The sequence below is a fragment of the Oryza sativa genome, chromosome 7 (genome assembly GCF_034140825.1).
Source record: "Oryza sativa Japonica Group chromosome 7, ASM3414082v1".
Classification (NCBI taxonomy): domain Eukaryota; kingdom Viridiplantae; phylum Streptophyta; class Magnoliopsida; order Poales; family Poaceae; genus Oryza; species Oryza sativa.
This window is the reverse complement of record NC_089041.1, coordinates 985,576-999,519: the sequence shown is the minus strand read 5'-3', so window position 1 is coordinate 999,519 and position 13,944 is coordinate 985,576. Positions and strand designations below refer to the sequence as shown.

The 13,944-nt window shown below is 39.6% G+C and overlaps 2 protein-coding genes across 2 annotated transcripts; both read right to left on the bottom strand.

Annotated features, from left to right (window-relative positions):
* Nucleotides 1-7,169: 7,169 nt before the first annotated feature.
* On the bottom strand, nt 7,170-10,594 carry LOC4342264 (uncharacterized). The gene is made up of 6 exons (XM_015789957.3): nt 10,279-10,594; nt 10,099-10,194; nt 9,517-9,557; nt 8,375-8,486; nt 7,856-7,936; nt 7,170-7,534 (listed from the first exon to the last, which is right to left on the bottom strand). Exons 1-6 carry the CDS (start codon nt 10,507-10,509, stop codon nt 7,469-7,471), a joined length of 627 nt encoding a protein of 208 aa, XP_015645443.1. The 5' UTR covers nt 10,510-10,594; the 3' UTR covers nt 7,170-7,468.
* Nucleotides 10,595-12,079: 1,485 nt separating this feature from the next.
* LOC9267105 (uncharacterized protein At5g01610) lies at nt 12,080-12,906 on the bottom strand. The gene has a single exon (XM_015790787.3). It carries the CDS (start codon nt 12,713-12,715, stop codon nt 12,287-12,289), a length of 429 nt encoding a protein of 142 aa, XP_015646273.1. The 5' UTR covers nt 12,716-12,906; the 3' UTR covers nt 12,080-12,286.
* Between the last annotated feature and the right edge of the window lie 1,038 nt (nt 12,907-13,944).

Here is a 13,944-nt window from a genome sequence, read left to right as displayed (position 1 = left end):
TCTATAACTAGCCTAAAAGTAACTAATTTCTCTATTATGAGACCATTTAGAAATATGCAACTCTCCTATCAATATATATATTGTAACACAAGGACTGTTATGCCCATTAGATTTGTACCAAATGTTGTATTCTACCTTTTAAATTTAATTTTAGATATTTCTTGGATTGTCTCATTATTGCTACATATAGAATTAATATTGTTGTACACTCAATGTGTTATAGATAAGCCTAGTATGACAGAGGTAAAATACTTACTCATTTGCATTTGTGTATATGGTATACCTATGCCTAGAAGTTTACTTGATATACGCAATATTGCAAGGGCAAGATTTAACATATTTATTATCTATAAAAGTTTTATCAATACTATAGAACATAGTTATTATCAGTCCTCATGATCATCGTTGTTGCGTCGTTGTTGTCGCCATGATGTCTTCGCGGTCCTGGCGATCATGGTCTTGGTCAAGATCATGGTTGTCGTCCCGACAGTTGCTCTTCTGACGTCCATCTTGGGCTCATCGATTCCCGTCATCACGCCGGTTCCCTCACTCCTACCTTCGGCCGTCAATTTGATTGCGAAGGTCACGATCATGAGGGTTTTGGCACCTCATTCTCGGTGTGAACCGGAGAGGTGGCCACTTTGGGGGGTGATTTCCGCTTGCACTGCCATTGTTGCCTCATCCTCGGTAGGCATTGAGGGGGGACGAGATCGGTACAGGAGCGAAGACCGGAAAGATGATGGATCCGACTTGGACCACAGTGAAAGCTGGCTAGGTTAGACCTCCCAGGCCAGGCTGAATGTAGAAGCCCTTGTCGGAGAATCCTGCTCTTGAATTCATCTCATAGAAATCTTTTAGCACCAAGTCCCCTACCTAGTGTGCCACTGTCAATGGACTATATCCAAAGATGGTATTTGGAGAGTATAGTGATCGTTGGAAGAACTAGGGTATACATGAGATCAGATCAAGCAAACAAGGAACAAGGATTTATACTGGTTCGGGCCCTCAAAATGAGTTATAACTCTACTCAAGTTTATATGTATTATGGATGGGAATACCATATAGAGTACAAATGAGGAATAGAACAACTAGATGAATTCGCCTACTAGGAGCTATTGAATAAGGCCTTGGCTTCCTCTTCTGGATATGGCTCTGGTTTTGGCCTGTAATTTGATGCCCCTCCAACTTCTTCTGCAAGTACAACTCGAAGAGATTAAGTTGGATGTAGGTTTAAGGAGACCTTATCTTCCACGACTAAGAATTTGACACCTTCTACTCTGATCAGATAATTTCCTTCTTTATCTCCCGTATTTCCTTAATTGTAGGGTACCATCCCGTATACTATTAGGGTGGTGTTTGGATGAGAGGTGACTAATTTTAGTCCCTGTCATATGCGCTAACTAGGAGTATTAAACATAGACTAATAATAAAACTAATTGCATAAATGAGAGTTAATTCATGAAACGATTTTTTAAGCCTAATTGATACATAATTAGTACATGTTTACTGTAGCATCATATATATATATATATATGCTAATCATGGCTTAATTAGGCTCAATAGATTCGTCTTGCAAATTAGTCTAAGGTTGTGGAATGGGTTTTCTAGTCTACGTTTAATACTTCTAATTAGTAGGGACTAAAATTAGTCACCCTGCATCCAAACACCACCTAGGTACTCCCTCCATCCCATAGTATAAGAGACTTTAGATGGATGTGACACATCCTAATAATACAATAGATCTGGACAGACAGTCTGTTCAGATTCATTTGTATTAGGATATGTCACATCCACCCAAAATCCGTTATACTACGGGAAAGAGCGAGTATATGATATTGCCGTATCCCATTAACCTATGTATATGATTGATGCGAGCACGGATGGGGAGTTGGCTGGTGCGTTGATTGTGCGGGAGGATCTTGGGAGAGTTCTTAGCCATTAGATCTTCAGGACTCTAGCCACCATTACGGATTCTTTTAGTATATCTCTTCTCTCTACTCCTATAAAAATTAAAGATGTTTCTGCGGTCTGTCATCTGTGTTTGAGTCGGTTTAAATTTTATGTTTTGGTTTTAATCTATATCTCTTCTCTACTATTATAAAAATTGAAGATGTTTTTGCCGGTATTTTGATACGTCATCCGTGTATGAGTCGGTTTTTAAGTTCGTCTGTTTTTGGAAATATAAATTGAAGATGTTTCCGCGGTCCGTTATTCGTGTTTGAGTCGGTTATAAAAATTGAAGATGTTTCCACGGTTCGTCATCCGTGTTTGAGTGGGTTTTAATTTTATGTTTTGGTTTTAATCTATATCTCTTATCTATCTCTATCTCTACTATTATAAAAATTAAAGATGTTTTTGCCGGTATTTTGGTACGTCATCCGTGTATGAGTCGGTTTTTAAGTTCGTTTGCTTTTGGAAATATAAATTGAAGATGTTTCCGCGGTCCGTCATCCGTGTTTGAGTCGGTTATAAAAATTGAAGATGTTTCCACGGTTCGTCATCCGTGTTTGAGTCGGTTTTAATTTTATGTTTTGGTTTTAATCTATATCTCTTCTCTACTATTATAAAAATTGAAGATGTTTTTGCCGGTATTTTGGTACGTCATCCGTGTATGAGTCGGTTTTTAAGTTCGTCTGTTTTTGGAAATATAAATTGAAGATGTTTCCGCGGTCCGTTATTCGTGTTTGAGTCGGTTATAAAAATTGAAGATGTTTCCACGGTTCGTCATCCGTGTTTGAGTGGGTTTAATTTTATGTTTTGGTTTTAATCTATATCTCTTATCTATCTCTATCTCTACTATTATAAAAATTAAAGATGTTTTTGCCGGTATTTTGGTACGTCATCCGTGTATGAGTCGGTTTTTAAGTTCGTTTGTTTTTGGAAATATAAATTGAAGATGTTTCCGCGGTCCGTCATCCGTGTTTGAGTCGGTTATAAAAATTGAAGATGTTTCCGCGGTTCGTCATCCGTGTTTGAGTCGGTTTTAATTTTATGTTTTGGTTTTAATCTATATCTCTTCTCTACTATTATAAAAATTGAAGATGTTTTTGCCAGTATTTTGGTACGTCATCCGTGTATGAGTCGATTTTTAAGTTCGTTTGCTTTTGGAAATATAAATTGAAGATGTTTTCGCGGTCCGTTATCCGTGTTTGAGTCGGTTATAAAAATTGAAAATGTTTCCGTGGTTCGTCATCCGTGTTTGAGTCGGTTTTAATTTTATGTTTTGGTTTTAATCTATATTTCTTCTCTATCTCTATCTCTACTATTATAAAAATTGAAGATGTTTTTGCTGGTATTTTGGTACATCATCCGTGTATGAGTCAGTTTTTAAGTTCGTTTGCTTTTGGCAATACATAGCCATATTTGAGTTGGTTTTTAATATCGTTCGCTTTTGATAATACAGAAGGAATTATATAAGAAATCTGTTTTAAAAAAACTCGTATGCTAACTTGAGATGATCGGACTCCTAACTGCAACTCATGATTTTCTAAAAGTATATATCCAAGCGAACTCACACAGTGAATTTCATCTTAACTAAATCATATTATAATAATAATAAGATTAAAATAGACTTCACCCGTTGCAATGCACGGGTATTTTTTCTTTTTCTACTAAAATAAGAAGATAAAGATAAGCGATGGTGACCGGACGTTTTGGCCCAGCTCAAAAGAAATGGAAAAGGATCGCATTTGTGGAGGTAATTTAGGACCATCCCAACTGCAGCGGCTCAACATCAATTTGAACATAATTCGGAGAAGATCGGAGTTCGATTTGGCATCGGTTTGAATTTTTATTTTTCCAATTCTAAACCTATCCATATACCTGATACACGCACTCGTGTAGTCCCGAGGAGGCGCAAGATCCCCACCAACTCGGGAGCAACAGGGGAGGAAGACAGACACGTACGAGCCAAAGATAGATGGCGCCCTGGAGCACCATAGCAGCTCACCGTAGGGATAATTCTTTGTTGCCATGAAGAACATGTGGTAGGCCAACGCCACAGAGAACCGCCCATCACTCGTCAGTTTCCATCTGATCGATCTCATCCGCCGACTCAAGTTTTCTCTCCGTTTCTCCAGCTCCTGATACACCAACAGAGGTTGAGGAAATTAGGGAGCCAAAATACACTCTACTGTTGTACAGACAAGAATTAACATACGAACTAATTAACAAGCTGCTATTTAGAGCAAGTTTAATAGTATAGCCAACTACTCACTCCAATTCATCTATAGCTAATCTAATAGCTCATTCATACAATAGTTACATATATATAATACACTATTAATACTTGGTCCCACCTGTCATACATACACTGTGTCTTGGAGTCTGTGCTATAGCTGGCTACAAATCTGTAGTCCACTGCTTTTCTCTCTCCTTATTTATCTTCTTAAAATATGTTTGTAGCTGGCTTATAGTCTGCTATTGTACCTGCTCTTAACAGCCAGCGAATCAGCAACTAGTAAGAAAAATCAGGTGACATGTACCAACATTGTGCAATAAAAACCAACCAATGGAAGGAAAATGTAATACTTAGTACTTATCTATTTCACAGTCGGATATTGATTATCTTGTGCCCCTGACCGACTCCGATCCGAGGGGAAATTAAAGTGGAATAAAATCTATATAAGTATTTTTGAGCTACCTACCCACGGAGAGAGATAGAGAGATAGAAGAGGATGGCGATGGCGCGGTCGGCGTTGGCTAGGGTTTCCCGCCGCCTCTTCGGATCCGTGATGTGCCCACGCCCACTCATGGGGATCCCCCCAGCCTCGCCGCTTCCCGGACCAGCAGCAGCGCGCACCTGGCCCATCCCTAACCTCCAGGTGAGGTGATCGATTCACTTTAGGCGCTTGGTCTATTCAGATATACTACTTCCTTCGTTTCACAATGTAAGTCATTCTAGCATTTTCTATGTTCATATTAATGCTAATGAATCTAGATAGATTTATATGTTTAGATTCATTAACATCAATATGAATGTGGAAAATGCTAGAATGACTTACATTGTGAAACGGAGGGAGTATTTGTTAAGTTTGGTCAATGCAGTGAAGACGCAACCCCCACTGTTTTTCACAATCCCTGCAGGTTTTCAGTGAATTATCAACGCTTTTAAGTTCTGCCTGATTTTCCTTTTTTTCTTCTTTGGTATCAATGATTTGTGTTTTGCATGGCGCTGGCTTTCTTGAGTTCTAGTTTCACGGAATCATTCTAGTTTACAATTGAGGTTTCACTATTGTTTGTATGGGTTCCATAACATTGGAGTACCACCCAATGGAGAGCTTGATAGTTTTGCATGTGAAAATGTCCACTTGGTCATGGGATTTCTCTGCAATTGAAAGTAGGTTAAGTGATAGTACTGTCTTCCTTGTCCCACTATTTTTTCCCAACTGCCGGTACAAACTGTAAGGATCTGCGCTATGCAATGTAGGAGTATTCATCTTCTTACAAAGAAACAGTTTCTCTTTGCCCATCACCCTATAACTTGTGGTTAGGGTGCAATTACAACTTGGATGTTGGAAAAATTTTCCTATGTGGTCCTCTGAATCAAAGAAATATCTATCCAAAAATCCTATAAATTTTCTTTCGATTGGCTCAAAACATAAGGGTTTTGGAGGAATTTTAATATCAGGCCCAACCTTCTTGGGGAAAAAAAATCCTTTTTGTGTTATCTCTTCTCTACTATTATAAAGATTGAAAATGTTTTTTCCGGTATTTTGGTACGTCATCCGTATTTTGAGTCGGTTTCTAAGTCCGTTCGCTTGTGCTAATACAAATCCGCGTTTGAGTTGGATTTTAAGCTTGTTTGCTTTTAGAAATACAAAAGGAGTCATAAGAAATCTCTTTTAAAAAACACCACATGCTAACTTAAGGTGAAAGTCATACTCCTAATTGTAACTCATGATTTTCTAAAATATATATATATATTCAAGTGAATTCTCACACTGAATTTACCCTAGCTAAATCGTATAACAATAATAAAATTAAAATTGCATTCACCCGTTGCAACGCACGGGCATTCTTCTAGTCTCTTCTGAATTCTATGTTTTTATGCACTCTACAGTTATTCCTACGGTTGTGCACTCTAATCTTGCATTTTTTTCTCTATTTCTATGTGTCTGAGAATCCTCAAAAGAAAAAAAAAGATCCTACATTATGAAGGACCCTTTGATATCGACCGAAGTTCTCACTGCGGGGAGTGCAGCAATTCCCTGTCCTCTACAGGGGAACCAAGGGTATGAAGTGGTCAGAGCACAAGAGGCTCCTCTCCACCAAAGTTAATTTGCAACCTGACGCAAAACTTATGGAATTGGAAAGGTGAGTAAACGATATTATAAAGACTGCACTGTTTAAAGAGGGCTCTCACACTGGATTAGTAACTAGCAAGCCTACTACAATCAGTGTGCATACCCCCATTTGAATCCAGTAGGCTGCATTTCAAATTGATGGACCATGTTTCTTGTTTCATTTATCCAATGGATTCTAAAACTTGAAAAATTGTTTGGCGCTAGCTCTACAGTATATATAACCGTGATGATCAAATATCAATAGTAGGATGCTAGGGCTATAGTCTTATAATTGTTTTCATGCTATATTAATATGCATTCTCTGCTACCATGTGTATGCAAGCATTGTGTACTAGTTATCCATTTCAATCACATATACTTTTGTAGGTCGGCAGTCAAGAGGACAACAGCATGGATCGATAAACCGTGCAACGCACGTGTGGTGATTTTAGTGTTTTGCACTGGTGCTGCAGTTGCTTACGCTTGGATGGCGAGACTCGCTTTTTTTCCCGAAAGAGCTAAACTTGATGGTGATGGAAAAGCTCATCCGATTAAGCACGCATGACGACTTAGTAACTTAATTGCTTGTTGTCAGGCAGAGTCAATTACGTTTCATGTCCGTGAGAAAGTGTAGTTGGACGGTCGAGTTCTAATCGTTCCGGCAAAGAGCATTATTTTATCTCCTTCTCCCTCCTCTGTTTCATATTGTAAGTAGCCCGTTTCATATTGTAAGTAGCTCTTAACTTTTTCTCTAGTTAAATTTTTTTAGTTCATTAAGTGTAACATTGAATATATTTTGATAATAAGTTGGTTTGTGTTGAAAATATTGTTACAACCAATCTACTCCGTAATTATTATTGATAACTTATCTAGTTGGACGGTTAATTACCTGATGAATCATTTGTCAGTTGATTGGCTTTACTTCCCCACAAAAGAAAAACAAGAGTTTATTGGAATTACAGGTAGATGAGGGGAAGAACTACACTTTAGTGGAAACAAAAAGGAGAACAATTCAGAGTTGGAAAAAAAAAACAAGTTCTCGATATACATCAACAAGAGTAGTTTTGGATTTACTTCAAATGATGGTGACCACGAACAAGATATAGGCAAGCGGCAGGAACAAAAACAAACAAATTTTATCTACACTGAACAAGTAAATGTCAGATCGTCCTGGTTGGAATCCGTCAGACCGTCTCAGACCTCTGAGCAAGTAGAAGTGCCTCAAGTTCTTCTCTCCGTTTCTCCAGCTCCTGATACAACAGAGGTCGACGAAATTAGGGAACGAAAATACACTCTACTGTTGTACAAACAAGAATTAACATACGAACTAACAGAATATTTAGCAGCGAATCAGCAACTAGCAAGAAAAATCAGGTGCCATAGACCAACATTGTGCAATAAAAACCACCATATTCTGACCAATGGAAGGAAAATGTAATACTTATATCCTATTTCACAGTAGGATATTGATTATCTTGTGAGCACGCATTTACTTGATGTCATATGTTGTGACTCAAAATACAGGCTCAGTGTCATGATTACTAAATGAAATTAGGAACCAAAGTACTCACCTCCAGATCCTTGACTGCTTGTTCTCGTGATGTTGCTTTCTGCTGCCTAGAACGCTTCAACACACCAATGCACAGCACACCCTACATATTCATCAAAGCTTTTAGTACACATAAGAAAACATGTGGCATGCAGTATAAACAGGGTCAAAATTGGATTATTTGTTCAATGTGCATTGCAAGATCATCCTCTACTACATATCATTAGAGGCAATATCTCATTTTATGATGCTGATGCCTGTATGGAAAACGTCTGAAACCACATTTCAAGTTTACAACTTCATAATGTTATTAGTCATTTAAACAAGCTCAATTAGCTACTGAACTAACTGTCCAAACAACAATGAGAACAAAATTGCAAGGCATCAAATTATTCTGCCCCAGTGGGGAATTATTTTCTGCTGAATTTAATATCTAGGCATCTGAAACTAACCATGTTTTAAAGTTCAGAATTTTAAAGGCTATTACATGGTACTAGTAATATTTAAACACAAATGAACACCCAAAATTTTGTAGACTCACCGAGATTATATAGATCAGTCCACATGCAAGAAGCAGATAGCTGGCAATGTCTTCAAGCAAAATCAAATCACCCCTTTCAACATTTGGGTATGCCTTTGTCATGACAGCAACACTGCAACAAACCAAATGAAAAACATTAATCCACCACAGGAACAGAATGGAGTACAATTCAACAAGGACAATAATTATTATTGAAGTTTTTCTACTATTCATCTGTTCATTACACTGTTCACATGCAAAAACATTACAGTTAAGATGTTCACGATCCCAAAATTTATGGTGCAGTTGGTGCATGCAACAGTTGTAATTCATGGTTCATGTACTGTGAGTGCAAAGAGGCCAATATGGTGAATGGCAGTTGGGTGATTACGGTTTTACTCTTTATTCATGGACTAAACAAGTTCTCTGCAGAAGAATTTTTAAAAGAGACTCAAATTTGTACGCAAAATACTACTGAGTTGAGAGTATGTTAATGTACTAATGTTTTGAGACCTAGGTAAGCATGTGTGAGATATTTCCAGCAAAACTTAGGTGCATCCTGTGTTCAATAAGCCACAAAGGGATTCTTGCTGTTCATCCTAGAATGGGAAACCTCTGGTTCACAGATTGATGCAAATCAACATGTGAGAAGTACAACACACTGAGAGGAGCACAGTTCATAATATACCTTATCACCTTAATACAGAACTGTTAAGAGGTTATCACTCATCAATATAATGAAACATAGGTGCTAGCTGGGCAGGCTTAACCACTTTATATAGAAATAGCACCAATATGGAAAGAGCATATCATATTGTGAATTTGTGATAGTCCATTTTAGAGCCAGGTTCTGAAGGTACTCTGTGCTCGTCATGTTATATCAAAACAACATGGATGTAGAGTGTTTGTAAAATATTCAACAAGTATTCTTGCACCCTGTTACAGGCTTACAGCTAACCCACCTGTTTGAAATTTAATAACCCAGCTAACTAATTTTATTGATCTTCAATTTCTCCTATTACTTGCAAAAAAGCAACAAGAATGAAGCATATGCACTGAGTAGTCTGTGCAATCATATATTCCAATAAAAATGCAGAAATTGAGAAACAGATTTGGGATCATAATAGAAGGAATAGGAATCTAAATTCCTCCAGGATACTTACAAGATCTGTAACATTCCCCTTGCAGGCCAGTACTCCAAAATCTAGTCACATCAAAGAGTATAAAACATCAGTAAACTAACGGGTCAATAAAATTATGAAAAAAAAAAACTCGAGCTAACTAGTTGAAAGATACTGATACCCACACAAGACAAGTCTGCAAACGTTCCATAGTATTACCAAACAAATAATTGTGAGGATTCAGCAGAACAAGCAAGATTTGGAGGCTCAAATGCAAAATTATTCACAGGTTAACAGCTTAGCAGTAAATAATTTGGATTTATCCACAAAACAGCTCATATAGGAAAAAAACAAGCTTTACATAATTAATCTATGTGTAATTAACAAACATACTCATATGAAACAACAAGTGCAATCGCAAAACAAAATATTACTGCAAAGTTCATTGCCATCTGCGAAGTGGCACTATTAATGAACAAATTGGACACTAATAATCGAAGGACGCCATCCAATAAATATTTTTTTTGCTGTAACTCAAGAATACTTATTGAATCGGAAACTGTAGCACCTGAAATGTAAATCGAGTGAAAAATGGCGTGCAAAACAAGAAGGAAGAAGCAAAACCTTGCAGAATTTCATGATGAATCCCCACTCTGTCTCGACCACCCCCACGAACAGCGAGATGACCACCGCGTAGCACCGGAATATGCCCCCGAATATCTGCAACCCAACCAAACAGCCCAAATCAGCTCGTAGCCGCGCCATGGCCGGAAAAACGAAAAGGAAAGGCAGGGGCCTACGCACGTCGAGGCCGGTGCGGAAGGACTGCACGGCGGAGAGGACGTTGACGGCGACGCAGAGCGCGGCGGTGGCGGCGGTGACGACATTAAAGCAGCGGCACACGATGAGGAGCGGGTCGGACCTGGACCGCGTGGGGCGCCGCCGCCGCGGCGTGTCCCCGCCGCCGGAGAGCTGCTGCTGCGCCTCCGGCGCGGCGCCGCCGCCTCCCGACGCCGACGCGGCCCCCTTGGCCATGGCTAGCCTTTAGGGTTAGGGTTAGGGTTAGATTTCCGAGAAGCTTCGAGCTCGAGGCCTCCTCCTCCTCCTTTAGTGGTGAGGTGGCCTTCTTCTCTTCTATTCTCTTCTCATATAAAGCGGAGGTGGAAGAAGACGCGGTGCACCGTGGACCCGGTCCACGGGTGTACGTGGACCAGGAGACTCAGGCTCAGCGGTGTTGGTGCACCCGGTCCAGGGAAAGGGTGGGGTGTGAGGGGAGGGTGGCAGAATGTGGGGCCAGATGCGTCCCGCCACGTGGGCGAGTGAGGTGGAGGGATGAGCCAATGGGAGGTGAGCTCGTGGTAGCTGACGTCATGAATGCTCCATGCTGTTAGGTATGGGAAGCATTGATAAATAAATCTAGTACTACCTCAGTGCAGCCGTGGATATCCGTGTCTAATGTTTAACCGTCCGTCTTATTTAAAAAATTTACGAAAAATTTAAAAATATTTAGTCACACATAAAGTACTATTTATGTTTATCATCTAATAGCAATAAAAATACTAATAAAAATTTTTTCAAATAAAAGAACAGTCAAACGTTGAATGTGAATAGTGTAAAACTGCACTTATTTTGGGACGGGGATTAGAATATTCCGATGGATGATGATTAAATTTCCAGAACGAGGATTAGTAGTGTACATGTGTTCAAATGAGGACAGTAGGAGCATGAGAGTTGCTCAGATGATTCAGCATTTCAAGAAGTGTGTTCGATTTTTGTTCGCTTTCTGAATAAGTATTACTAGCAGTTTTAGGTTGTGTTCTTAAGCTATGGTTATTAACCTCCACTCTATTATCTCCCGCGCGCACGTTTCCTTAACTAGTAAATAGTAAATAGTATTCTTTTTAAAAAAGAATCTATAAACAGGCTGCTAAAAATTCATATTAATGAGGTTAATTAGGTTTTGAAGCCTAAAAAGCTCAAGATTACATAAAATGGTAAAAGTATAATTTAATCATGGAAATTGCAAGTTAGGCTTCAACCTGAACAAGGTATAGTTATATATGGAAGCAAGGGATAACTTGCTAACTGGTATTCCGTGCAGCTCACTCTGCTAGTTTATGTTTTTTTCTCTTTTTCTATCGTAGCAAATGCACATCCATTCTACCTATGCAACCTCTGCACTGCAATGCAGTCAGCTAAGGTGGTGTTTGGAAAGGAGGGACTAAAGTTTAGTCCCTCTCACAAAAATTTTAGTTCCTCTCATAGAGACTTATGCTTTTGTGAGAGGGACTAAAATTTTAGTCCTCCTTCCCAAACACCACCTAAGGTTGTGTTTAGATGTAGGGATGTAAAGTTTTGGCGTGTCAAATCGGATATACGGATATACACTTGAAGTATTAAACGTAGAGTAATAACAAAATAAATTATAGAATCCGCCTGCAAACTGCGAGATGAATTTATTAAGCCTAATTAATCCGCCATTAACAAATGTTTACTATAGCACCACATTGTCAGATCATGGAGCAATTAGGCTTAAAAGATTCGTCTCGCAATTTACACCCAATCTATATAATTAGTTTTTTTTATATTTAATACTTCATGCATGTGTTCAGATATATTGTAATCTTTTAAAATTAATTTCATTATTACATAATGGTAATAGATTTGATCACAACGCAGTGTACATGACACTGCTGAGTACATGAGCTTAATGCATGAAACAACAGAAGTTCCATCCTTCTTTGACACGGACATTTTTACCATAAACTTTTCGCATCATTTCGAACAATGCAAGCAAATCAATTCCAAGTCCTTACTCCCCAGGTGCAAATGCAGCGGCGTCAAAGGTCTTGCAGATTCCGGCGCCACTCTTGAAGGTCACCTTCTCCGGCGACGCCTCGGCGGCGTACACCTCGACGATGCTGAGCCAGAGCATCAGCTCCTTGGTCTTCACGCCGGTGATCTTCTTCAGCTTCCCCTTCTCGACGAACGCCGTCACCTCACCGGCGTAGGACACGTTCTGCTTGATCTTCTTGAAGACGTGCTCGATCTTCTTCTTCCTCTGCACCATCCAGATGAACCCGGTCTCCCGGTTGTAGCCGAACTCCTCGATGTCCTCCAATGGCAGGAGCCCCATGGGGAGGCCGAGCTCTCCCAGAAGCTCGATGGACTTCTTCCTGCAGATGTCATCGCCGTTGACGATCTCCGCGCCGGCGCGGTGGCTCTCGATCTGTGAAGCCATTGGAGCGGTAGTTTCAGAGAAAATTAGAAGAGAAGTTTTTGGTTTGGAAATGTGTTGTGTTTTGTTTGTGCAAATGGGTTGAGAGATTGGTGTGGTGGAAGATGAGATGTAGGGTTCTGTTTATATAGAGTTCCCAAGTATCATGTTAATTTGTTTGTTCATTGTGATGAAGATCTGTCCAGGCTGCAGATGTTGCGAGATCCCCCATGACTGAGAATCTGAGATTTAGTGTATCCCATAGTGTCATGATATTGAAGAAACCTTATGCTCTTTATAATAAAATCAGTCATTATCCTAGAGTGTTGTCGTCACGTCGTGCATTAATAAATATAAGCAAGTATAAACGTGTATCATCAACTATTACCATTGTATCAATGAGTATCATCCAAAGTGCCATTCTGTATCATCAAAGGTATCCTGAAGATTTTAATAGCTTGAGACGAAAACTTCATTGATTCTCAAATTAAAAAGGAAAAGTAGAAAAGAAAAAGAGATAAATAAACAACTCCCTTACCAGGCGTGTGTTTCTAGAAAAAAAAAGTCTCTCTCTTCCCAGGCGAAGGTTGGAGTGATCGCTGATGATAGCAAATTCCAACCAAAATTCAGCATTCAGAGATGCTTAATGGAGAACTTAATTTGCAGAGAAATACGAAGCCATGTTATACTTATGTCGCGTTGAGTTGAGGGATTCAGAGATGCTTGGGAAAGTTAAGGGCCGCTGTCTCACGGCGGACAACCTGGCGAAGAGAAACTGGCCGCATGACGCCATTTGCTTCCTATGCCAACGCAGAACGAAGACTGTCATCATTTGCTTGTGTCCTATGATTATATGGCGGCGGTTTGGCGCAAGCTGAGACGTTGGTGCAACATTAACATTGCAATCCCTGCGGAAGATGGCAGGCCGCTTGCAGATTGGTGGATCGCGACAAGACGGCGTTTTCAGAACACGTATAGAACGGATTTCGATAGTCTGTTCATACTAATTTGTTGGCTTATCTGGAAAGAGAGAAATACAAGGATCTTTCAACACATCGCCAAGTCGGTTGACCGGCTAGCGGATGACATCAACGAGGAAATCGCAATTTGGAGGGCAGCAGGGATTTTTTTCCCAGGCTAGCGAGTAATCCCGATTAGAGGCGGGACTTGCCCCATTTTTTCCTTTTCTTTCCGGGCTTGAGTTTGCTTGAGACCGGCGCGACATCCTTCATGTCGTTGTAATTAAAACTTTA